Source organism: Podarcis bocagei (assembly GCF_964188305.1).
Source record: "Podarcis bocagei genome assembly, chromosome: 3".
Classification (NCBI taxonomy): Eukaryota; Metazoa; Chordata; class Lepidosauria; order Squamata; family Lacertidae; genus Podarcis; species Podarcis bocagei.
Genome location: NC_138127.1, coordinates 23,036,476 through 23,062,870, shown reverse-complemented (window position 1 = coordinate 23,062,870; position 26,395 = coordinate 23,036,476). Strand labels below are relative to the sequence as shown.

The following is a 26,395-nucleotide window of genomic DNA, read 5'->3' as shown; positions in this document are numbered from 1 at the left end:
CCAGAGCTGCTGATTCACACACCGATCAAGTGTTTTCAGTGCAAATTAAACTTTTTCAGACAACATGGATTAGACCAGGGCCAGCCCTATCATGAGGCCAAGTGAGGAGGTTGCCTCAGGAGGCAGATGCTGAGAGGTGGGAAGTGGACCTGCACCCCCTAAGCTAGCCTGCCGCACTCGGGTGTAAAGGAAGGTACTGTTCCTTCACCAATGCAGAAGTAGGATTCAACTGTCTGTTTGGTCAGCTTTTGGACCTGCAATGAGAGATGTGTCACCCTACGTTTCACATCAGGGAGCAAAATGTATTGAGCCAGCCCTGGACATGTTATCTCACTCTTGTGACTAGTTCAGTATGCCAAGAATAGAGGGCAGCCTGTATTTGAAAGTCTGTGGACTGGCATGCAGACAAAAAATATTTCTTCACAAAGTGCATTGTTAAACTATGGAACTCTAGGATACACTGGACCTGTGGGAGCAGACATTAAATGGTTGCGTGAATCAGCATTGCCTCCTTTAAACTGTGTTATGCACCAGTTCCCCCTCCCCACTTACAACCTTTTAATGTGAAGGGCTGCTGATGGTAAGAACCAACAGGCAAATTTGAAGCTAATATTTGTTGCTTAATATATTCAATCACAGCCACCTGAAACAGACACTAGATTTTCTTCACTGTTCTATCCACCAGTAAAAATGATGGCACGTTTATATGTTTCTCCAGCTGCTTCTGTTTCCTGAAAGACTGAAATAGTTTTCTCACATCGACAATCAATTTTAATAGCTTCTCCCCAGTGCTGTTATCTATGACTGCAATTTCAGACACACATACTATCAGGCCAAGGATTGGTGAGAAAGTAGGAATCCTAATACTCAGAAACTTGAGGAAAGGGAAAGTGTTACCAATCCATATCACTGTCTCGTCACTAAGGGGTGGCTTCTGGGAAGGCACCCCATGGTGAAAACTCACATGAAAACTGTTCTTGCTGCTGGGTTTTAACATGTGCCTGTTTGCTGGTAAAGTGTAGCAGGGATGCCCAGATACATTGCAGTTCTGCTGTCTGAAGCAGCATTGATATACTCTTAGAATTGTAGAGTTGTGTCGCTTTTGTTTCACATAACAAGCCAAGCTTACTTTATTCCTTTTGTGTGGGAACTTCTTGTGGGCATAGGGTAAGGATAAACACATATTCATAAATATTCTGAATAGCACATTATAACTCTTGTAAAAGATCCCAAACCTCTTTGTAGTGTGTTTGCACACTCAGCCTCCGAAGTCTCAAAGCACTTCAAACCAGTTGTTAACACTTTCTCCAAGTCTAAATTTAGAAGTGAGAATAAGGTGGCGGCTGTTGCCTGTGAGACACTAAAAAGATATGTAAGCTTTATCATTGACACGTAGTCCACCTGTGAGGTAAACAGGAGTGTTTCATAGCTTTCAAAACATTGCCTGGAAGACAATTACCCCATGTGAATAAGAAGTGCACTTCACTGTTAACGGTACACGCAGGAGAATGGCAATATGGAACCTTGCTAGGAATATATATATACTAGAATAATAGTAAAATGATACATGAGCCCGTTGTATAAACCTCAATAGCATATTGATAAAGAGATTCCATTGCAAGTCATCTGGGCAGTTTGAACAATAAAATTTATCTGCAGCAATTGTGGGAGACAGGAAACAAGAAGCCAAGTAGAGGTGTCAATATGTTGTCACTGTTACTAATTGAGGGGGGAACTAGTTTTTATACCAGGTGTGGGGAACTTGTGGTCCTCCAGATGTTGCTGGATGACAGCTCCCATCACCCTTGACCTTTGGCTGATGGGAGCTGGAAGTCCAGCAACACCTGCAAGGCCATAGGTTCTGCTTGGTAGGGGGTTGGACTCGATGGCCAACTCTATGATTCTATGATTCCCCAAGTGTTCCATACCATCAAATGTATCTTCCTACTAAATAACTTCCCAGAAGTCCACAGCTACCTCAGCTTTTAGCCTCTTGATTTCTGTCCTTGGAACTGTTTTGCTTGGGCTGAAGCTTCCAGATTTCAGAAGGGTTTGAGTGACTTTTTTATCTGGACAGCTATATGATGCTCTTCTGCCCCCAAAGCAGCCTCTCAAATGGCCTCTGAAAGCAGCATGCAGTAGATGCTAAAAATATCATATATTAACGTGTGCACATCTGCATCCAGAAATGTTGCAGGTTTTTTGTTTTACTGATCCTGCTGCTCGGCTTTAACAGCTGCCTGAAACATAGAGTAAAGCAGGTAATGCTCTCCTGGTCACAATAGGAAATCCTTCCCCTTCTTCCTTTCTGGATGTCAAGCTGCTGTGCCAAAACCACAGAAAAGGGGCCACTTTATAAGTTTGCAATCCTAAATACTGCACACTCCATCCCATTCATTATACCTTAGCATCTTTAGTTTCCCCCTATTTATGTATTTTGAAGGTTATCATCATTGAATTAATTCATCTCCATGACCCTTGCCTTTGCAAGTGGGTGAGGGGCTTTGAGCTTTTGCTGATTGCATATTTAATTCATATGCTGAATTACCCATGCAAGTCTTATTTTTATACATAATCATTGTACAGTAAATGTGGCGGGGACGACTGTGAGCTGCTCAACCATTATTTGAGAGATGCTATTTTGGTTATTGGCCTTTAGATAAACTGCATCAGCACAAAATGGGCCACTGTAATTTCATGTCTGAGATGCTCTGATTTGGATGTATTGAACTATTTATATTTGCTGCATCCCTACTGTGTTATTTCATTAATCACATAACAAGCCTTCCATTTCTCTACAGAACACACTAACTCTAATTATCTCTCTACTGCACAGATGTTTCCTCATTTAGATGTTTGCTGCATAGCCATTTGTCACTCTGGTTTCCACATATATTTCAGTTTGCATTATATCACTCTAATGCCTTTTCTGCATCTGAGCCCTCAGGGGTTAATATGTCCCCTCTGGGTAGCAAGTAGACATATGTGGCCCAGATAGGTGCCTCTATAAAATGGATGGCTTTGTCCATATGGGGACTGTTTGGAAAAGATCTATTGCCTTTGGTTGCAATTCTGCACAGACGTGTGCTGATTGTATCTCAGTGACTCAAATGGGATCTAAGCTGCCTAAATGGATGCAGGATCTCAAGCTTTGGCAAGAGTGATTACCCTGAAAAGGGCAGCATGAAGTAAACGTTGCTTGCTTTACAAAGATCAAAACATGCTATTAATTAGAATAATGCTTACTCTAGTTAATGGTATATATATATGCAATGCCCTGCCCCCGTAACAATAAAAACAAGGATTTAAAGGGATGATCCAGCAATAGGAATGATAAAATGTTGAACTAACCAATTGTGTTTAACTTGTGTGGTTTTACTTTTTAAGATTATATATTTCCATTATGCAATTAAAGGATCCCCTTTGTCCTCTTCCAAAATGCAGATTAACATATTACAATATGACGAGTGCCTATATGCAGTCCAAGCCTATGCATGTCTACTCAAAAGCAAGTGCCACTTAAGTTCCACAGTGCTGTCTCTCAAGCAAGCAAGCATGCATAAGATTGAATCCTAAGCATGCTTACTAGGGCGTTAGCACCGCTGAACACAATTAAAGATTTGCTTTTTTAATATTGACCTGTCAGGTTGTGATTCTAAGCACATCATAAGAAATGTAACCATCACTGAACTCAGTAGGACTCCTTTTCAGGGAGCATTCTTAGTATCACATTGCATATTGGTTAAGTTTTAACCTCAGGTGGCAAAATGGGATGGGCTGCCCCTGTGTTGAATACCCAACACTTGGACTTTGGTTGTGCTCTAACTAGGCAGTCACCTTCTGTTGATAGGACCTTGATTGCCTTTGTTCCTTATGAAGAGAGACCCAGACATAGAGCAGGATTAGGCAGTCAGAGTTTATCAAATGTTTGGTCTTCCTTGGCACCTTTCATCCAGCAGGTACAGGGTTATGTGTCCAAGATACATGCTTTTTGTATGTTGCTCAAAGGCAAAGTCTATCATTGCAAAAACCCTGCAGCCAAAATAGTGTGTCTGCCTTTCCAAAGCATATCATACCAAATTCCAAAGCATTTTCCATTTCTCGTTATCCCTTACTCTGTCAAAAAATAAACATGAGTTCTGCAGAATCACATGCCAGGAGCAAAAGCAGAGCAGGCAGGGCATGTGCTTCAGGGAGCCCGCCCCCTGTATTCTTTTCCAAGAAAGAGCAGCAAGAGGGGCTGTAGGACCACCAGCAGCAGTGATGTAGTGAGATAGGTTCAACACAAACTCTTTAGCCACAGCAGTACCCAGCCTTTGGTAACATGCTGTGACATTACCTACAAGGTGCTTTGAAGATACAATTGATGGCATCTATCCTGACCTAAGCGGACGCAGGTGGCACTGTGGTCTAAACCACAGAGCCTAGGACCTGCCGATCAGAAGGTCGGCGGTTCGAAGTCCCGCAACGGGGTGAGCTCCTGTTGCTTGGTCCCTGCTCCTGCCAACCTAGCAGTTCGAAAGCACGTCAAAGTGCAAGTAGATAAATAGGTACCACTCCGGCGGGAAGGTAAATGGCATTTCCTTGTGCTGCTCTGGTTTGCCAGAAGCGGCTTAGTCATGCTGGCCACATGACCCGGAAGCTGTATGCCGGCTCCCTCGGCCAGTAAAGCGAGATGAGCGCTGCAACACCCAGAGTCATCTGCAACTGGACCTAATGGTCAGGGGTCCCTTTACCTTATCCTGACCTAAGAACCCACATTTAGTGCAGTACCTATAGCAGGGGGGGGGTCCAGACAATAGGGTCCTATTTGATCAATGAGCATCAGTTTTGGGGGCCTGATGATTTTGACAAAGGTGCTTGGACAGGTTTCGCTGACCGGTTGTGTGCTGGGGCCTTGCTTGTCTTGGCCTGTTCCATTAAAGAGGGATGAGATGTCTGGGTCTAAGGAACTGTTAACTCATTGTGAGAGCAAATCATAGCAGCCAACTCCTAGGGGCCAAGATCCCTTCAGCACCCCCCCAAATAATAATTGAGGGGACCACCCTCAGATGAATCTGCTGCTCATTTCTGCATTAGCAGGAGTTTCCAAACACTTGTCAAAAGCAGTCCCACATACACAATGTGTTGCAGTTCTACAATTCTATGAATCTATTAAGATCTAGTTGAGATTCCTGCATTTCAGGGGGTTGGACTAGATGACCCTCAGGGTTCCTTCCAACACTACAATTCTGTGGTTCGGTAATCAAACCAAAAGGTTACCAGACCATAAGATATTACCACTCAGCGGTCTCATGTTAACTAGTGGTGATAAAACTGAACCCTACAAAGTCCCACCCTGTAGATCCTACTGCATTGTTTGGTCCTCCCTGAACACCACTTTCTGGAGTCAATTGTGCAAAGAAGACTGGGAACTATTGCAAAGCATTGCTTCCCAGACCCAGCTGAGGGAGTCGCTCCAGAAGGATACTATGCTCAACTGTATAAAAAGATGCTCAGGGTGAGGGATCTAGGAGAATCAACAGGATCACACCCTCCCACCCACCTTTCTCCCAAGGAAGGTCATCATACAAGGTGGAAAAGGCAATCCCGCTGCCAAACTCAGGCTGAAATGGATCCAGAAAATTAGCATTTTCCAAGTGTCTAGTTCTGGTTCCAAAAGGACCACCCTGCCTGACTATAAAAACCACGACGATATATACGGTAAATACCCCCCACCCGTTTCAAGACAGCGAAAACGCGTTGCCTTAGGGCCCGCCTTGTGTCTCCCCTCCAGTTGCGGAACAGTAAGAGTTGACACAAGGCTTCTTTAGACTCCGGTGGCGTGGATGAAAGTAGGAAGATCCCTGAGTATGGAGCATATGCTCTCGGCTCTGAGCTTTCCATCTTCGCACGACCACCACCCTTTAAAAATAAAAACCAGGGTGGCCCTCAGAGAGATTCCAAGGGGAAGAAGTACCAGCAGGAATATCCTCTACTTCTCTCCCCTCACCCGCTTTGGCGGTGCTGCTGCCGCCAAAGGCTCAGCGCCTGACTTCTTCCAATACAATACCCAGCCGCCGCACAGCAACTTCTCCCTTCGGCTGTGTTTGGCTAGCGGGCTGGCTGCAAACAGCAACCTTTTCCCATCTTCTGCTTCGCGGTGGTGTGACTCAATCTCCACTCCAACCCCGATTCCGCCCCCGCCTCCTCTCCCTCTCCCCCCCCCGGCGCAACCCACCCCCTTTCCAGGTCTCTGGAGTTTTCAGCACGTGAACCTATTCACTGCCTTATGTTTCACAGAGAGAGAAAGAGAGACCCTGCAGTGCAAAGCGAGAACAAGGGCAGCAATCCTTGCAGCTACTCGGAAAGAGGGAGGGAGGGAGACTCACCGGCTCCCACCCCACCCCCCTGCGCCGCATCAGCCCTGAGGGGATCCCTCCCCCTCTTCTCCGACACGCGAGCACCACCGTAAGCGCCCAGTGAAGCCGCCTGCCGCCGAGAAGACTCGCTCCTGGCTGGATCCTTCTCTCCGCCACCGCCCGCCCGTCCCGCCGCGCACCCAGCGCCTGCCCGCCCGCCAGGACAGCCGAGTGTTTCCAGAAGCCGCCCGGCTCGGGAAGAAGGAAAGTGGAAGAGTTCGGGACTCTCCCGCGTCCGCGCACCCCTTTCTTTCCTTCCCCAACACCACCACCCCCTCCGTCGTCCCGCTGCTGCTTCGGAGGCGGACGGGAGGAAAGCGATGCTGAAAGGGAAGAAAGAAGGAAAGCAGCGGCAGAAAGACTGGGAGCTTTGGCATAAATAAACAAGAATAGTAATAGAAGGATCGCCGGCTTTGTGGAGGGGGGGCAACCCCATCACGCCCTGCAACGCTTCTCCGGAGACAGAAGAAGGAGCGCAGAAAAAAGAACGGAGAGTTTGGCGCAGGTCGGTGGTCCCCGCTCCGGGGGCGCTTTTCCCACAGCATCCCGCCGCCGGTCTCCGCCTTTCCCCGCGGGAGGTCGGTCAGTGGCCTCTTCTCCTCCTCCTCTCCGCGCAGGAGCCAGGCGGGAAGAAGCGGGGCCTCGCCGCCTCCGAGGCAGCCGGGCGACCGTCCTGCGATCTCCCCCAAGGTGTCGGCGCCAAGGCGGGCGGTCCCGTCGGCTCCTCCGCTCCAGGTGCGCAGCGCCGAGCTCCCGTGTGCCAGGAAGCCCGGCGTCCCTCCGTGCGCCCTGCCGCCCGCTCCATGGCGAGGGAAGCGCAGGCTGAATCTCTCCGCAGGAGGAGGAGGCGGCGCCGGCAAGAGCAGCCTCGGCGGCGGCTCCGCGATGCCCCGCTGCCGCTGCCACTGCTGTGAGGGCTGCAGCGGCGGCGGCGGGGGCTCCCCGGGCGGCGAGGCGGAGGGCGGCCGCGGCCGGGGCCCCAGCATGAAGTCGCTACTGCTGAGCCGCTTCTTGGTGCTGCTGCCCTGGATGCTGCTGGTGATCGTCATGCTGGACACGGGCGGCAGCCACCGGGCGCCCCGTCCGCCACCCGCCTCCTCGCGGCAGCCCCTGTCCCAGCCGCAGCATCCGGGGGCGCCGCGGCGCCGGGAGGCCGAGCTGCCCGTCATCTACACCATCACGCCGACCTACAGCCGCCCGGTGCAGAAAGCCGAGCTGACGCGCCTGGCCAACACGTTCCGCCAGGTGGCGCGCCTGCACTGGGTCCTGGTGGAAGACTCCGCCGTGGGCACCGAGCTGGTCAGCCGCTTCGTGGCGGGGCTCCTGCGCAGCGGGGGCCCGCCTTGCACCCACCTGCACGCCCTCACGCCCAGGAGGTTCAAGCGGCCCGGGCAACCCCGAGCCACCGAGCAGCGCAACGCCGGCCTGGCTTGGGTCCGCCAGAGGCACCAGCGCCTGCCTGCCCCGCAGCCGGGCGTCGTGTTCTTCGCCGACGACGACAACACCTACAGTCTGGAGCTCTTCCAGGAGGTAGTGGGCGCGCGGGAGGCCGGCCAGCCCAGCGGGGAGGGAGGGAGGGAGGGAGACGCGCGGAGACGCCGGGCCTCCTTGCGCGCGCGCTTGGGCGCCGAGTTTTCCAGCAAAAGTGGCGCGCGACAGAGCCGCGGGCTCTCTCTCTCTCTCTTTTAAGTGCTTCTTGAACAAAGCAGACCTACTTCAGTTGGGGGGCTCGAACCCTTTTACAAGTGTATACAGGGACAGGGTTGTAGCCTCAGGTAGGCCCGTTTCTACGCGCGCGTGTTTTGCTTTAAAGTCAGCTCCGCTTTGTCCGGCGAGGCGCAACTTTGCAAGTCAGCGTGCCTCGCCATGAAGGCTCTTCTTGAGCGTCTCTCTCCCCCCTCCGACAGCCCCCCTCCAGTCTGCAGCGTCGCCGGCGGCCCAGTGTTTCCCTTCCCTAACCACGGACTTGGGGTTATTCCTACCAGGTTCATCTAATCACTCCTCGGTGACCAGGCGGCAGGTCAAGCCCTGCAGGTAGCGGGCACCATAGCTTCTCCTCCGACTCACCTCCTTCCCCTTCAGCTTCCACGCCTGCCTTGCTTAAGAAAAACAGCCCGGCCTGGATGGAGAGCCTCTTGTGGCTCCTGCTGCCCCTTCACATAACTTGGTTCGAGGGCTTTCTCCACCCTCGACTTTTTCCCAGGCTTGCAGTATCCTGGGGTCCATCAAGTTTTGCTGTAGGTTCACCACCGTGTGTGAACCAAATGTTTTCCTGTTTTTAAGCAGGATCTCATTTGAACCAGAACTTAAAACCATTGTTTGTAGTGCCAGCACTGGGGCCTGTGGATTTTTTAGGTCTGCACTTCCCCCTTCAAACTTTTTTTATTGCTAATCATTATTTGTGTACATCACCCAGAGAATGTTTTGATTACTAAGAGGCATAGAAATGGAGTTGATAAATTAATAAGGTATATTAAGGGAACGTATTTGAACAGTTGCAGAGTAACTCTCAGGTAATGGTGACTAACCTCTCAGTTACTTAGGATTGGGAGGAAGCGTTTCCAGATGAAAGGTCTGACTTCCAGTTATGTTTTTACTTTCTGGCTAGCTGTATGCCTGCACTAAGACCAAAAGCTATGTGTAAAACCTTCCCTAGATTTTATTCAAAAATACCTACTCAGTGACAAGACCTGTTATTCTGTCCACTCACAACTCCAGCAAACTTTTGCAGGTCAAAGGTAATTCCTGCAAGGTACCTCCTGCAACTTTGGCAGTAACACCACGATTTGGGTGTTTTCAAAACAAACTATCTTGCCTTAGAGCCCCAAAGTAGCTTCCAGAAAGTCCTCACAATAAAATCACATTAACAACTCTTATTGCAGTGCAGTCCTGTGCATGCCTACTCCATAAAGTCCTGGGAAGATTACTCCCTGCAAAGTGCAGCCTTAATAAGGGTCTAAGAGAGCTCTGCTGTCTTTTATTCCTAAGCTGATTCTTTTCCTGCCTTGCTGAGGAACTTTCGTCACACACCACAATCCCTTGCCAATTCCCTTGCTGCAAATTCCTCCAGAATAATCTATCCATTCTCTCATAATTGTTCAGTCTTTAGAGTCTCCTTGTTTCTTTCTTTCAAAAGTGAAAAGCCCATTTATATAGTGACTAAACGCACTGTAACTTGTCACTGGTCTATGAGTAATTCCTGCACTTCATTCCGAGGTCTTGGTTGAAGGCAAGCTTTCCTCTCCCTCTCTTTTTAAGTGATGGCTGCTGGCAAGTGTTTGCAAAAGGGCTGGGAGATAACAGGGGCAGGATTTTAAGGGGGAGACATCATGGGGAGTGCAAGTAGGATAGTGATGAATAAGAGTGTAATTTGGCAAGGGAAAAGGGAGGGGGCTAAGTAAGCAGAGGGGATATAAATTACCATAACTGATTCAGAATGGGAAGCCTTTCCAGCTGCTGTGTGTGTATTACAAGGCACTCAATAAAAGCTCAATAGAATATAATCCCCCCCACCTAAGAATGCCCAGGGCAGCTCCACACAACTCAATGCCATTGACGTCCCCCAGCCCAAGTGCAGCCCTTTGCTGACCCAAGATGGGGGCCAAACATGCTTGTGTGTTGCAATGTACTGGTGATTCCTCTCTCTTTGCAAGTAGGCTAGGTGCATTAGGAATCAATAGATTAAAGCCAAGGCACTGCGGAAAGATTCAGAGCACATTGAGTCCCTGAAGAGAGAACCGTTTCAGAAAGGCTGCTCAACCCTGCTGACGTGTGTTTAGATTTCAAAATGTGTTTGGGTCTCTTTCAGTATACTGCTGGCAGGTGTTCCGCCTGTTCCCCACCAGCACTTCCCATTCAGCAGAATAGCTGTGCTTTCTTTCCTTGTGTGGCGGCCTTTAGTTGTATTGAAATCCTTTATTGAAAGTGTCTAAAAAGGAGATTGTTATTTTTTTAGTTCTGTTGCTTTGGTTTATTTCCCACTAAATTGTGGGGGACCTCGCATAGCTCTTTAATGCTGAGAAAGTTCGGGCTTTCGTCTTCTTGGCGTGTAATTAATTCAACTGCGCTTTCCCTTTGAACTGAAAGCTCATGGAGCTTTTTTTACTTTGGGGGGCGGTGTTGTCTGAAATCCTGTCCTGTTGCCTGAAGCAGTGCTGAGGCAAAAAAGGCTGTTGAGAGACAGACCTCCATTCTTTAAAGCCTAAATGGCTCTTGTAAATGAAAGCACTAATTACGCAGGAGAGGGAGGAATTAACTGTAGCAAGAACCGGCACAGAGTCACAATGTTCCAGTTGAGGTCGCTGCTGTGTAACCCTCTGGTGAAGAGATGCACCCACACTGCATTTAGTATTTTACTTGTTAGTCATCTCCCTCTACCTCCCCCAATTTAACTGGCTTTTATTAAAATCAAGGTACTAATGAGATCCTCTCCAGCAATGCTGCTTGTCAGTTAGATTGCAAGGCTAAATGCGAGAAGATAAAATAAGGCAATTGATGTTGAGATGCTTCTCTTCTGACAAGATGGCTAAATTCTTTATGTGTGTGGGCACACAAGCACACACACATCTTCAGTGCAACAAGGGAGAGGTTTGCTCTGAACAAGCTCCTATTCATCTTAAAATGCATGCACTGAGAAGCTCTGCATAGTCACATTACAAGGAAGGAGGAGACAGACAGAATGTTTGTGAGACTACTATTCATCTCTCCTCTATCACTGATAGAGATAATCCCTTTCTGAGAAGGGAATGAATTTGTCACATTGTTAGGTGTAGGAAAACAGATAATCTTTTTTTATGTTGTTCTTATATCTTTTAATTTTTTAAAAGATCTGTAGATTTCTTTGAGAAGGCGAAGCACATTTTGCATCCCTGGTAGAAGGAAGTTGAGAGATAGCCTTTTGTTTTCACATCAACCATTGATCAGAATTTGTATTGGCTACAGAAAATGATTTCCTTTTCAGTGTTCCATTCACTCCTTTCTCTCTTTCTGCCAGATCTTGATCAGTTTACAAAAGCTGTATAGTACTGGTTTTCCCTTTGGTGTGAAAAGTCCAAGCTTGTAATATGTAAGAGAAATTCAGACATACTTTCTTTCATGGACTGGATTAATGGCAGATGAGAGGAAATTGATGCCTAATGTGTCCAGCGCCCCTCCCTCTGGCCGCCTCCCATTAGCAAATCTGGCTGCTGATTCTCTGAGCCAAAAGGAGCTCTGATTTAAGAACCATTTCAAAAGTGGAGGTTTTGTGGTTATAACACCAGTAGGAGATGTCTAAAAGAAATTGCTACACCCCAGTCGTTCCCTTTCTTCATAGCCGTGCATGAAAAATGCTACAGTTGTCAAACTGAATAAGATTAACTTCTTGCCAAGCAAACTTACTTTGTACACTAAATTTTGCGTAAAACTAACTAGATTTTGAGTATTGCACGTTGCAAGTTTGTGCAAGTCTTACCACATGCTTTGAGTCCAGTGTATTTACAGCATTGCAGCCCATATTTTCATAAGTTTACTGCAGAGCTACAAGTTTTGTGCACTGGAATCTTGTGCAAATCGATACCTTTGCATAGTCCACTTCCATTTGCACAATGTGTTCCTTAACATGTACAGTTTTGTATATTTTAGTGTATTGTATAATTTCTTCCATGTGTCCCAAGTCCTGATTTTCAAAATTTTGTCTACAGTCATGAGTGCTGGAAATGTTGTGTGTGGTTGAGAACAGCAATATTCAGAAAGCCAAGTTCTCTTCAGAGCAGGGTTCAGGCTGCATGCTGGACACCAAGCAATGGGTGAAGACAGACATAAATTTGGAAGCCACCTTTTGTTTTCTATCCATTTTGATTTCAATATTAATTTAAAGACTTGAATAAAGAAGACAAAGTGGCAAACAAATGTTACAGTAGATAAAAATGCTGGACACCTGATGGTGGTGGTGGGGAGCCAATAATAAAGGGGCCAAGCTTATTGAAGTGTGTGGGCAGGCTGTACGTATCTTAGTTAAGAATCAAAGCTAGCCGGGAGCAGAGTTTGCTCCCATAACTGAATATCTCACACCTGCTGTTCAGTTTAAGGTATATCTCCTTCCACATGAACCAACAGCCCTAAATTTTATGTGAGATTCGTCCGATATCGTGAGTTTAAATGGGCGATGGAGATGCATTACAACTGACACGCAACAGTGTTGTTTGTCAGAATACATTCCTGAATGTAAACAGATTATGATCCTGGTCAGATCGTCACATTATTCCTGAAGCAACATGCAAGCTGTTAAGTGCTGGTGAAATGGAAGTAGGAAGCTCAAGCCTGAGAAAAATTGGGCTCATGAAAAGAGGGGCCTGTCCCCTTGGTTTCTTCCCACCAGAACCACTGTGACTAAAGTGCCTGTTGTTAAAAAGAGCTGAAATCAAATCTGCTATTTTGGGGGGGCGGCAGGAAATGCAAATACAGGTGAGGGGTGGGAGGTGCTACAAATTTGCTCAGGCCATGCAGGGAGGCAGGAGGTGTTAAAACTCTTACCCCACAGTTTTCCTGATCTGAATCCTCACCTCCTGAAGCAACTGCTAGTAATGATGATCATCTGTACTTCTGTACTACAATATTATATATGTTTAGCAAACTTAGACCCCTTTGTGGTAGAGGCGTTATGAAATGGAATTCTATGGGCCAATGGTATGATTATACTTTAAAAAAAAAGTTATGAGGCCAGTTTGTAGGATTTATCATCTTGTGCTTTTCAAATGTGCTCATACCTTATATGGTTGATAGAAATATATTGTGTAGCTTAAAGAGAAAGTGGTTATTAGAGCTGTTCCAAAGATGGTTATACCTGATCCCTCCAAAATTAATACTGTTGCTTGCCACATTCTCCCTCCTCTCCACCCCCTGTAGGTTGCTATACTAATAATCAGTTTCTGGACCACTGTTGAATGGTTGCCATGGTAATGGTTAGTGCCAGTTTGAGTTTTCTGTCTCTGCCTTTCTATCTGTAAATAATCTTGCATAAGTTGAATTTGCCTTTTTGAGAAGAGGAATGGCAAATTGTTAAAACTACGCAATTATACTATAATGTGTTAAATTTTTTTAAAAAAGAAGAAAAGAACCCATTGGTGGAAAGAAATATTGCCAACCTGTCATTTCTAATTCAAAACCACAGATGTCCATTGATGGGGATTATATTTAGGTATATTACTTCAGATGTTGAGCAAAGTGTCATGGTACCCACTCATTTTGTAGTAAATGGTGGTTTTCCAGTTAGAATCTTTTACGTGACAGTAAGGGGAAAACTTACATATTAAGTACTGTTTTTCCTCACTTTAGCACAACTTAAAAAGCAAACAAACTGGGAGGCTTCAGTGCTGAGTGGAGGACTGGTATGAGTGGGGGGCTGCTTGACCCTTTCACGTCAAGGCATCCCTACTCAACCCCCCCCCCAGCTGCTTTTTACTCCCATGAGGGAAAATATATTTGGAGCAGGAAAATGCAGTTTGCATCTACAGAACCCCCAGGAAGCCTGTAAAAACCCCTTGGTTTCTACAGGATAAATCTTTTCTCATACAGGGCAGTGATTGTTAAAGGTAGGTTAGAAAGCAACGTTCCAGCAACATTCCAGCAGAATACATGCAACAATTCAGAGCTTTTGGAATTGATGGGTAATATTTATTAACTTATTCTCAGTTTTTATTTTCTAAATTGAACACTAAAGTGTAATTTATGTACATTTCTTAAGCTATACAGATAAGAACTAGCCATTTTTCTTCTTCCCATGTATGGATCATTGAACTGCTGATGCTTTTGTAAAGGCCAGCAATGCCCATTTCATTATTCCCGCTTCCTTCGGCCTTTAAGCATCAGTTAACTTTCTTAAGAAAATGTTAATTTTCAGAACAAACTAGTGGAAGAATCAAAGGCTGCCCTCTTTATTTGATCATCATTACTGAGGGTTCTGTACAGAGCTATTATAACCTCTCCTTCGTTTTTACTGTAGGCTGTTTTATTACTTTGTGCAACAAGAGGTCATTCATGCTATTGGATTTTCTTCACCCTTTGCTTGGAGTGGGAGATAGCTGTATTGAGGCTGTCGACAACTCCTTTTGACTGCCAATTGTATAATTCCTAATGGAAAACTTGTAACAGTGAAGGCAATGCCTTTTTAATTCCATCTCCATGTAGAATGTCACATAAAAGTAATTCTACACAACCTAAAATACTGGAGTCTCAAATAAGTTAGGTGTGAAGGGGCCTAATCTGGTCAACTGTTACAGGAACCTGCGGGTGTGTCCTGTTGTCTCATGGTCACAGCTCTCTGCTTACAGGAAGATGGCTGATAGTATTGTCAACACCAAGGGTGGCTAACCTGTTGCCCTCCAGACTCTGTTTGGCTCCAGCTCCTATCAGCCCGAGCCAGCCTGGCAAGGAATGATGGGAGTTGTAGTCCAGGAACATCTGGCGGACCACAGGTTTCCTACCCATGGTCTACACTGAGAAGCAGTGGATCTCTGGTTTTGGGTTGGCTTTTTCCAGCTCTACCTGAAGATGCCTGGGTTTGCGCTTAGGATCTCTTGCGTACAAAGGATATGCTCTACAACTGAGCTATGCCCCTTCTTCACAGGCAGGGGTGGTGAACCTGTGGCCCTCCCAATGTTTTTGCACTCCATGCTCCATTTTCCCAGACCATTGGCTATGCTAGGTGGGACTAATGGGAGTTGGACTCCATCTACATCAGTGGGGCACAGCTGCCCCGCGCTACCGAAAGGAAACTCCCCAAGCTTGGAGCAGTGGTGCAGGAGAGGATGGGGGCAGGATTCAGTCCATATTTTTGTTTGCTTCAGACATAGAAAGATTTGGATTTCCTGGTGGATCATTGGATGACTTGTAGTATATCATTAATAGGTTGTTTCATTAAACTCCCAAGCAGTTTGATAGCAAAAGCAAATGACTTTTCCTTTCTTCTTTCAAAACAGGCCATTAGAACCTCTGATGATCTTGTGCAACTCAGGGGTAGATTGGCCTTCATATATAAGGTCATCCCTGAAAAGAGTTTATGGGCTTCAGTGGATGGCAAGCTTTGCCCCTTGGGCCACCACTGGGTGTCTTACTTTGCCCTTTCTCTGCTGCTGTTTTGTGACATCGTTGATCAGTTGATCACATTGGAACACGGAAAAGAAAATGTGTGGGGTTGAGTGCCTCCCCTTCCCCTGCTTGAATGCTCCCCACTGGATAGCTGATTAAGATCAAGAGGCCCTTCTGCTCTCCAGCCCAGTAACTCTGCTGGAAACTGGAGCAGCCTAGCAGAAGGCACGAAGCCTTCTGCTGCACTTGTGCTTTTCTGAATCAGTGCCAGAGTGTATAATATCAGCTCCCACAGGGCTGGAGTGACAAGGCCTTGCAAGGAATCTGCAGATGGGAGTGTGAACAGCACAGCAGATTACCAAATACAATTCCAGAGCTTTTTAGTGAAATCTGGAGGGAAATGTTTTGCGAAGGCTCAGGATTTCCTGTAGACTTTTGTGTCCTCTGAAGTCGTCTATATTTTTGTGTGTGTCACTGTGTGTGGACTGCTACAATATTGGGAATCATAGAATCATAGAGTTGGAGGAGACCACAAGAGCCATCGAGTCCAACCCCCTGCCAAGCAGGAAACACCATCAGAGCACTCCTGACATATGGTTGTCATGGGAAGCTAATGGCAATGTGGAAAAAGTAGGCTTTACAAGACATATGCTCACGCAAAGATACCAGGTGGATTTGTATGCATGCTTGCACTACATAAACCTTGCATGGCAGAGGGAAAGATACTCTGCCCCTCTTATCTTGACCCCTGCGTGTGTACCTTTGATCATGTGGGTACCATTGCCTCCTCAGTTGCTTGCCTGGCAGTTTGGCTATATCTAAAGACTTCTACCTGCATGGCTTAATGTTTATGTACCATGAAATAACAGACTTCCCAAAACATCCCTGTTTTGTGGTGTGTAAATAGGGCATCATCCTAATGAGCCACATGGGGGGAAGATTTTACATGTACCCAGACAAGCTTGGGAAGAGTAGTTTACTAGGTATCCTGGACCTGAGTTGTTTACAACAAAACCCTGAACTTGCCTCGGTAGCTACCTCGGAGGCTTGTTGTGAGGATAAAATGTGGAGTGGGGATTAAGATAAAAACAAAGAGGGAAAGAAATTGCTGAATTAACTAATCTGAACTGGAATACAAAAAAAGGAGGTGTGAGGAGGTCAGGGAAGCAAGGATATCAATATATGACATGGAAAGATTGATGTGTTTTCTTTTTAAATGTTTTTTATCTTTTCTGTATTTTGTATTTTTTTTCTTTTATTTTTTTGGGTCTTTTTTCTAATCTTTTTATTTATGTAATTTTTTTCCTTTGAAAACTTAATAAATATCATAAAAAAGATAAAATCTGGAGTGGGAGAACCTCGTCTGCCACATTGAGCACCTTGGAGGATAGGTGGGATCTAAATGTTAAAAAAACAAAAACAAATAATAAGCCAATATTTCAGTGCTTGTGTAATATGTGCAAAACTGAGTGTCTTGTCGGACATCCCAGTAGCTGCACTCTGCACTAGCTGCAGCCAGGTATGAGACTCATCCTGCATAGAGCACATTACACTAGTTAACTGCTGTCATGGGCCAGGAATCAGCTTCACCTGCTGAACAGCAGCCTGAAGAGGGAAAAGGTGGAGTGAGCCCACCTGCAGCTGATCAGCTTTCAGGTACACAGAGGAGAAGGCACTAATGAAAACCAGCTGGCTTCAGCCTTCTTAAGCAGAGCTTCCAGCAGTGGTCAAATGCTGGTAATGCTTGTAGTTTCTGGCTCTACCTTGCTGCTTCCTGCTCATTTTGACCCTTAACCCCATGATCATTTGATACCCTGACCCCTGGACCATCTGACCATGCGGATTACTGTTTGCCTGACCCTAGGACTGGACCTGACTTCAGTTGCTGGCTCTGCCTCCAGGCAAGTACACCTCAGAGACTCTTCTGGTTGACTGGCCTCCCCACCCCACTGAGCTTTGCACATTGTTGCTCAGTAACAAGACTATGACAACTGTGTGATTATTGGTGTATGGACGCCTGTGGCAAGGCTGTCTCTGGCCAGGAATGGCCATAGAATTATTGGTAAGAGTTGCTCTTAGTCAATGAAGTCATCTGGGCCACTCCTGACAGCAATGGATCAAAAAGTAGTCCCAAAATTTGCACTTGCTGACTCTGAGGGTATGCAACCCATCCAGAGTTGGTGCACAACCCATTCTTGCAATGGGGAAACACTCATCCATGGGATGTCAATCTTGTGAGGATTCACTCGGTTTATTTGCCCTCATCCAGCCCATGACTTCACCTAAGCAGCACAGCCTCTCCTGATTCAGATGGCATTGCAGGGAAGCCTGCATTGAATTCAGGTCTAATGATGTCGGTCTTTATTTAATGACAATGTGGTGAAAAGAAAATGGCAACATATAATGTTATGCACCTTCGTTGCTTCTAACACTGCCATTTGGAATGTGGTAGGGATTCAGCAGAAGGACCAGTGAAGGTGCATTGTCCACTGATCTGCTAAGCGAAGGCATGCTGCCAAGGATGGATAGCTTTTTGGTTCAAGGTTTATAGAGATGTTGTGTGTCACCCTGTGTGCGCGTGCATACACACAACACTTCAGAGGTGAGGAACTGTGGTCCTCCAGATATTGTTGGACTACAAGTGCTATTATCATTGACCATGCTGGCTGGACCTGGTAAGAGTTGGACTCCAATATCCTCTGGAGGGCCACAGTTTTGCTGTAGAGATGTGGCAGAACAGATTCTCTTGGGGGTTCAGCTCAGCAGAGGGGCCCCCTCTTGTAGTTCCACCACCCTCAGAGGTTTGCGGAGTGGTGACCCAGGAGTGGGCATTCTCTGTGGCACACATTCCCTACAGAGCCGTGTCTGGCATGTTCCCTGTACTGCTTTTATAACATGCAGAAAATGTACCTCTTGACGCTGGCCTTTGATACTTGCAGTATATATTTTAGGACCTGCACTGGCTGTGGTTGTCATTTGTTTTAAACTGTGTTTTAATGCTGTGCTTTCTATAGTTGTAACCTGCTTCTAGTGAAGGGCAGGCTCTAAATATAACAATAGTAGAAATAAAGACCCATTAATGTAGGTGCAGGAAACCTTTAGTCCTCTAGAGAAATGTTACCAAACTTGGGTCTTCAGCTGCTTTCAGCCTACAATTCCCATCATCCCTGACCACTGGTCTTGCTAGCTAGGGGTGATGGGAGTTGGAGTCCAAAAAAACACCTGGAGACCCAAGTTTGGGAAACACTGCCAAGATGTTGCTGAACTGCAACCTGCATCAGCTGCAGCAGGCATGGCCAAAGGCCAGGGATGATGGGATTTGTAATTCAACAACTGCTGGAGGGCCAAAGGTCCCCTACAGCTGCATTAAGGCATGGTTGATATCATACTATCTTGCTTCTTCTCTGAATGAGTCCATGTGCTGACTTTAAAAGCATCAGTGTATCTATGAATCATGGTAAGGATGTAATGCCAAACAACTGGATAGAGTTGTCTGCCTTAGAATGAAGAAGAAAGGGGAACTTAGCATTATAGACACAGGCAATTTTCTTTTGCCCCTTGCAGTATTGAAATGTATGGATTTTGGAGAGATGATGCCCAGTGTTGGTTTCACATGAGATTATTTTTCTTTGTATCTAGACTATTTCATATGTTATAGACCAGGATCCAAAGAACTGTGCAGATAGTTTCATGTGCTCAAGAGCGCTTTTGGTTAGCTTCTGTCAAACGCCAGACCTTTATGCCACATGGCACACTCACTTTAAGATTGGTGTGGGGGGTGTAGTTTCAGAAGCTGTTTGTAATGGGGCAGGACTGCCTGCTGTTTGAAGAGATCTAGTGGGGGTAGGGACTTGCAAGGCATGCCAGCTCTTGGGTAGTTCTTCAGCTATCTCAGTATTCTAAATATTTGGCTTTGTTTTCTCAGGTTATATCAGGGCAACTGCACTAGATTAGTTTAAGAGGAAAACTAAATAATATATGAGAGAGGTTTGCATGAATGCTTGAATTCTGGCATTTTATTGAGTGCAAGAGGTAGTGTGAAGGATGCTGTAATCTTTTATGATGCCCCTCATGGCAACAATAGTTCTACGGTGTACAGTGCCTACAATTCAAATTTCAACACAAATGGAATTCTATTTTTATTACCAAACATAAAGGGGAAAGACATACCCAGCGCCAAAATTTGTTCATCTTTGACACACCTAAATTAACATTTATGGGATAACCGTCTCGCGACAGTCATTGTTGCAGGGAGGGAAGCATGGGAAGTTACTGTGGCCTTCCCACATTCAGTACGTTTTGATGAAAGCTTCAGTTGAAATTCATCTACATATAATTGAGAATCTATCTACAGCATACTAGATATATAGGTAGGAAGCAAAGTGTTGCAGATTTTACCCCTGTTGGCCTTTGGTATAGGTATCTATAGCTATATAAAAGTTGCCACCAACATTTCTTCCTGCTACAGTGGCTGTGCTCAGATGTAATGCTAAACCATAGTTTAGCACTGTGGGAACATGCCAGGGCAACCTTCGGGTCATAGGCTCTCCACTCCTTCACAAGCATGGAAGCAAGAATGAAATCAAAAGCAGTTTGCCTCTTGTTCTAAAATAATTGCAGTAAGTATAATGGTATAGGGAGGATTCTCAATGACCAAAATAGTAAGGGGGCAAGCTTTGACTCTATGCCCTGAAAGCCCCATCCTATGTATAGCCTTTGACCTAAGACCTCTGTGCTCCACCTGTCGGTCTGTAGGCACATGAGGTCACCAACTTGCGAAAGCTAAACAGGTCTGGGTCCAGCTGATGCCTTGAAACCATTTTTTTGCAGTATACATTTTCCAGTCAGTGTTAGAAATTAGCTAGGTGCTAGGCTTGTTTTGCTACTGACATGGGTCCAATTGCAACTATGTAGGGGTTTCTAAGCGCCAGGCTAGCAATCACATTTTAAAATCTCTGCCTTAGACCATAGTTCATACTGTTTCAATTTCCACTGTGTGTGTTTCTCCTCCTTGCATACTGGGACAAGTGAATTGTTGTAAGAGCAAGCTACATTCAAGCAAAGTAGTTGAGATCATAGAATCGTGGAATTGTAGTGTTGGAAGGGATCCCAAGGATCAATCCCCTGGTGAATAGAGATTCTGTTTCGGCAACCATAACCTAGATTTAAGGTGCCATTTGGCACCCAGTTTACACATCTGAGTTTCTAACTCTGACTGTATAAAACACTGGGCAGTACTCGGATCATTCTTGGGTCCTGATTCCACAGTGCTGAAATATCTCTCAGCATGCTAGCCATAGCTGAGAGTTACGATTCAATTATTGATGCCCTTGCTTGTGTTCATACTAGTGACAATGAAAAAGGTGATACGGGGAGAGAAGATGCCATTCTTCAGGGGGAAATGGAGGATTTAGTGTTTGTGTTCAGGCTCAAGCTTTTGGAATCATTTATTAGATCAGTTCCGCAAAACTAGCAAGGCCCCACAGGATTCAAAGATAGCCCTCAGTACAGATGTGCAGAGCTTTACACATCGCTCCTCCACTTCTTAAAAGAAACCTAATAAAGTTTTGATGAGATTGAACTCCAAGCAAAATAATACCTGCCTGGTGTAGACTGCAAGTGTGTGAATAAAGAAAAAGTCAGTGATACTGATGCACCTGATGCTGATGAAAGCCATTCTCCAAGAGACTCCTTTATTCTTTTGACGGATGGGCTTGAAACCAATTTAAAGAAAATAGCAGAGGATAATATGTTTTAGTGGTTTTGGTAATTTTTAGTTGCATCCTTGCCTGTGTACCAATGTATGTGTGAATATAAAACTTTATTATTGCCCTTTCTGTTAGGCTAATGCACTTTTATTAAACACTGCGAGGCATCTTAAACTTGACATAGATTAGGGCCTCAGAGTGCCTTAATCTGGCCAGCCCACCCATGAGGCAAAGTAACATGACTGCTTTGGACAGCAGAATCCATGGGGGCTGCAGACCCAGCTTCCAAGGAATGCATTGCCCACTGCCACCACTGTGATGGCTGCATTACCCTCCTTGGAGGCCAAATCTGTTGCCTCCTCAGGAACCCCCACAATTCTGCCTCTACAGGGACCTCTTGACAAATAGGAGTCACTGCTGGTCTCCTCCCACCCCTAGGGAGGAAATGGTGGGGACTGCCCTCTGGTGTTTCCCAGGCTTTGCAACCCCCTGTGTGATTCAGAGTGAGGCCCTTTCCCCTCTGCGGCAGGGTCTGATTCCCACTTCAACCCCTGGGTGAGTTTGATCTGATGCTCTCCCCACCCACGTTCTTGATGTAGATCTGTATTTCCCCTCTTGTTCCTGATGTATATTTTTGCTCCCCCTTTTCCTCTATAGTTGGGGGCACCATTTTGTGGTTTGCCCCAGATGCCAAAGTGTCTTGGATCAGTCCCCCAACTACTTTCTGAGCATCTCAATCACAGCACAATGCAAGTTGGTGAAGAAACAAGTTTGAAAGTGATTTTATGCTTCCTTTCTTACAGATGCGCACAACCCACAAAGTGTCTGTATGGCCTGTGGGTCTGGCGGGTGGACGACGCTATGAGCGCCCAGTTGTGGAAAAGGGCAAGGTTGTTGGATGGTACACTGGCTGGCGGGCAGGTAGACCTTTTCCCATTGATATGGCCGGTGAGTATAATTACGTACAGAATCTCAGATACAGATTATATTCATGTGAACATGCATGCAGACATTGTATCACCCACTTGCACTTGCAAACAATCTAGCTCTAGATATTGCATGAACGCTGTAGGCAGGCATACAAAAACCCAATCTTCTGCTTTGTTCCGGTGAGCAAAAACAATGTTACTAGGTTCCTTCACCTCCTGAGAATCTCAATCTTTCCTTTCCTTTTTTTCTTTAAATGCAGTTGACTCTCAACTTGTGCGGATTTAACTTGTGTGATCACAGTTTTATGTGCTTGGTGGCTGGCCAGCTGCGATCCCGCAAATTAAAAGCGTGGAAAGTGGAGAACTTAAAAGCTCTTTTCACAGCAGATTTTATTCTGGTGCGAAAGAACTTTTCAACTCTCAGGTCTGCTTACAGGGCTCTGGGAAGGTATAGTGAGATCTTTCGGAGCTGTCTGTAATCTCATGAAGGCATCCAGAACCTGGTAAGCCCTTGCATGGGGTCAAGGCTTGTCGCACCAACTTCGAAGCGGTAGGGATGGACATGAGGGGGCGCTTCTGGGTTTCTTCGTCTTTACACAATTCTGGCTTTGTGTGCAATCCGCAGGACCTATGTTCTGTGCAAGTTCTGAGTCGTCTGTACAACTTCATGGTGCTCAAGAGTTTCAGACAGAAATTTGTAGAAATTACTGAAGTTGGGGTTTGTGTGTGTGTGTGTTGTGCGTGTTTAATGCTATCATTCTGGCTACATATGACCATCATGAGCACTCTTGATAATAACACTCAGAATCTTCCTCCTTGGCTACCCTGTGCTGGATAGGAAAGTTTTGGCATGAAGATGAACCTGCCATTTTAATAGGACCAGCATATCTTGGAGGGTAAATTCTGGTTAAATCCTGCAGTCACTGGAATGCTTCTGAGAGTAAGTCATGACTGAGCCTAGGGTCTGGAAGAAATATGCACCAATATTAGGTTTTGCATGTACACACCTATCTCCTTCTCCTTCTGCTTCTGGATTATTTTCCCTTCACTACAAAGACCAGTTGTAGTAGTTGCGAATGGGATGCTTCCTACACATTACAGTTTTCCAGCTCCGTATTGGCATTCAAATCTCTGCTTTTAATGGGCTCTTGAGAATCCTCAGTGCATTAGCAAAGGGTGCATAATGCATTTAAAGCTGCTGATTTCAGAGGTTTTGCCCAGGGTTGTAGCATAGCATGGTTCTGATGTTGTAGCACAGGGTTAGTCAACCTGGTGTTCTCTAGACATGGTAAGCTACAGCTCCCATCACCCCTTGGCTAGGGCTGAATGGAGTTGTAGCCCAACAAATCTGGATGGTACCATATTGGTTACTCTTGATGTAGCAGGAAATTATCATAGGATGGGTTTGTTGGCTGATGTGGTGCTGCTCCACCTGCAGTTGGTATTTGGAACATAATCATTGTTTTCATGGCTCTAACCAGTAGTCCATCTTGTTCGGCACTCTGTCTGAGCAACTTGCCAGCCAGAGATCCTAAGATGTTGGCAGCCAGAACAAGCATGATGCAGATAGCACTTTCTTATCGTTTTTATTCAGTGTCAAGTAATAGGACATACTGCCACTGGATTCAGATACTTCACTATCAAGTTATGGATAGATCTGAGTGTTTTTAAAATTTAGATTTATATTGTATATTATTGCTGTTGACTATGAAAGCACCTATAGAATAGTATTCAGAACTTCTCTCCAGAGGGTGGTAAAGTGAGGAATTTTGTCTGATAGGACACCTGGCAAGCATGCCCTGTTAAACTTCACACTGAGCATGTTAAAAATTCATATTGTATTCATGGCTGGCATTAGAATGCATGCAGTATTTGTAATTAGGAATATTGTTGAAAAAGAGCAAAGTGTGAAACTAATAGAACTTTTTGCATAACATGTCTTCTCATCATTAACCCTCTTATAAGCCCTGCTGCTGTATCCTAATTTAATTTACTTTTTAATAATAGGAAAACACTCTTCTCATTTATTTGAATTTTATATGGTATTTCTGTTTGAATGCTTCACTGAATTTTTTCTCTGCGCCTTCATTAATTACTGCAGGCAGCTAGTATCTTTCATTACATGAACATTGCCATGTGCATAGGAAAACAAGCCCCATCAGATAGTTCAAGTGTGAAAAGCACTATTTCATCATGAAATGAGTCATTTCGCACAAACCGCCGGAAAGTGAGGACTCTTGATAGCTTATAGTTAGATACAGTTTGAAGCGTCCTGCTTAAGGGAGAAATCAACAAAACAACCACGAAGGCAGAGAAGGTTCAAAAATTAATCTCATCAATCTTTCACTGTACAGCTTGTGACTGCATAGCGCTGTCTAGCGGCATAGCTCTACATGCTTGGTCAGTCTTTGGTGTATTCTAGATGCATCTCAAGCGCTGGCTGAATTGCTTTTGATATAGTGGCAGCTGTATTCCTGTCAGCCATGGGTTTCTGTATTTCAGAGAACACAGGGAGTGGGGTGGCGGTGAGGAGCAGTAGCATAGCGGTATATTTTGAAGTACACATAGGCATCTGTTTTGATCCAGGTGTGTGTGTGTCCATGTGCGTGCATGCGTGCGTGCATGCACACACACTATAGAGCAGGAGTATGTAGCGATATCTGAGCTATTAGGATCAGTAAATGGTCACTGTATTTAGTGAGCAGGCAAAGGGGTAGTGTACTGGTTAATAGTTGGCTTCAGTCGAGGATGTTGGTTAAATTCCACATCTGTCCATTGAACTCCCAGTTAGGGATGTAGGAGGTTGCCTTATACACAGTCAGACCAATGGTCTATCTAACTCACTGCTTGCACTGACTTAGCAGAGGTGCTCTCTCCTCTGCCAGCCCCTTTCAGAGCTGCAAATAATACAGCTGCAAACATAGCAAGAGGAACATTCTGCACCATTGCAGGGATTTGGACTTAGTGGCACCAATGGCAACCTTGTCCACTATTCCTGTGGCAAGGCAGCAGCTCACAGAAGAGCCTTCGGCAGGCATCTGTCCTTTTTTCACTACCGTTGGCTCAGCAATGCCTATTTAGCTGATTCTGCCGTTCTAATTCTAATGTTTATTTCCAGGACCAAAAGCACAGATAATAATAAGTGCAATCAAACACTGCATGCAGAGAACCTTCTGCTGTTTTCTTTTATGCTCTGCAGGCAAATATATCTTCACAAGATACCGTGGAAGTAATAAGTTGAATCCAGAATATCTATTCTGTGAATGGAAGGACTCCTTCCATTTATGCAAGGGAATGAGATCCAGCAGAAACTCTTTACCAGATGAATGGTTGAGATGTGTGTGTGATTTTTGGAGAGTCCCTCTGTCTCCTTCTATGCTGTTCCTCATGTTATTCTGGAGGGTTCCCTGCCCCCCACAGCATATTTTCAGGTGGTGCTGGGGCTGTAGGGTGAATTATCAAAAATCATCTTCCTCAAGCACAAACTGTGAACTTTGGATCCAAGCCATGATCACTAGTAGATTACTTAACTCTAGAATTTGATCCACAGGAAAGATGCTCTGACTGGAAAGTTTTTACTGACCATGTTTTCAGAATTTGCAACAACTATTAAAATAATCCACCCTTTCCTATTTTTATAGGCAGTTGGCCTAATTTCAGTATGCAAATTGTTTTAGTTTGAAAAGGGATGCAGCTTTTTAAAGAGGAATATAGCTGGAATTCAAAGAAACTTAATGCCAAATGGAGAAACTTTTACAGTGGCCTTGCAAAAAAAACGAAATACTAGCCTTCAAACGGTTCCGTGCCTGACTGCCCATACCAAGAGTGTAGGGGAAAGATGGTTGGGAGGTCTTGTGCAATCTCATGGATGGCTTTAGGCATTTTGGCACCCTATTGGGCAGAATCCTTTGGAAACCACTTTAAAGGCTTATAGCTGCTTCCCCTATCTATAAGGCAGGAGTGTATCTCTTGCTTGATTCTGCAGGCAACACCGATTAGGAAACTGATCTGTAGCCTCCAATGATAAAAGCTTAAACCAGAGTTACTTGCCCTCTGGAATATTGCCTTGTTCTGCAACCTAAAATGCTCAGCCCTAATTACTAATTCTCATCTGTTATATGAGACTGGATTTGATGGCAGCCCAAAGATGTTTTGTTGGGACTTTACTCCACCCACTTGTGTGCTGGGAAAAGTGACAGTGACTTTGTCTGTACTCAGAATGTCACCAGTAATTTAATCTCCATTAGAGTAAGGAATAAATGGACTTGGTAGCTAAAGAGGGAAGTGTGTG

The 26,395-nt window shown here is 45.4% G+C and overlaps 1 protein-coding gene and 1 long non-coding RNA gene across 5 annotated transcripts in view; both read left to right on the top strand.

Moving 5' to 3' along the window:
* Positions 1 to 26,395, top strand: part of LOC308583156 — a 289,914-nt gene that overhangs the window by 200,384 nt on the left and 63,135 nt on the right. The gene's annotated exons all lie outside the window — the stretch shown is intronic.
* The window catches only part of B3GAT2 (beta-1,3-glucuronyltransferase 2), a 46,662-nt gene that overhangs the window by 16,691 nt on the left and 3,576 nt on the right, over positions 1 to 26,395 (top strand). Inside the window, exons 1-2 of one of the 3 annotated variants that reach the window (XM_081186942.1) lie at positions 6,283 to 7,931; positions 21,979 to 22,123. In XM_081186942.1, coding sequence (XP_081043068.1) covers positions 7,287 to 7,931; positions 21,979 to 22,123 — 790 coding nt within the window. In that variant the 5' untranslated portion in view covers positions 6,283 to 7,286. Of the gene's footprint in view, positions 1 to 6,282; positions 7,932 to 8,157; positions 8,177 to 21,978; positions 22,124 to 26,395 lie in introns of those variants that run through there. The other 2 variants (XM_081186944.1, XM_081186943.1) reach the window with 2 other exon arrangements.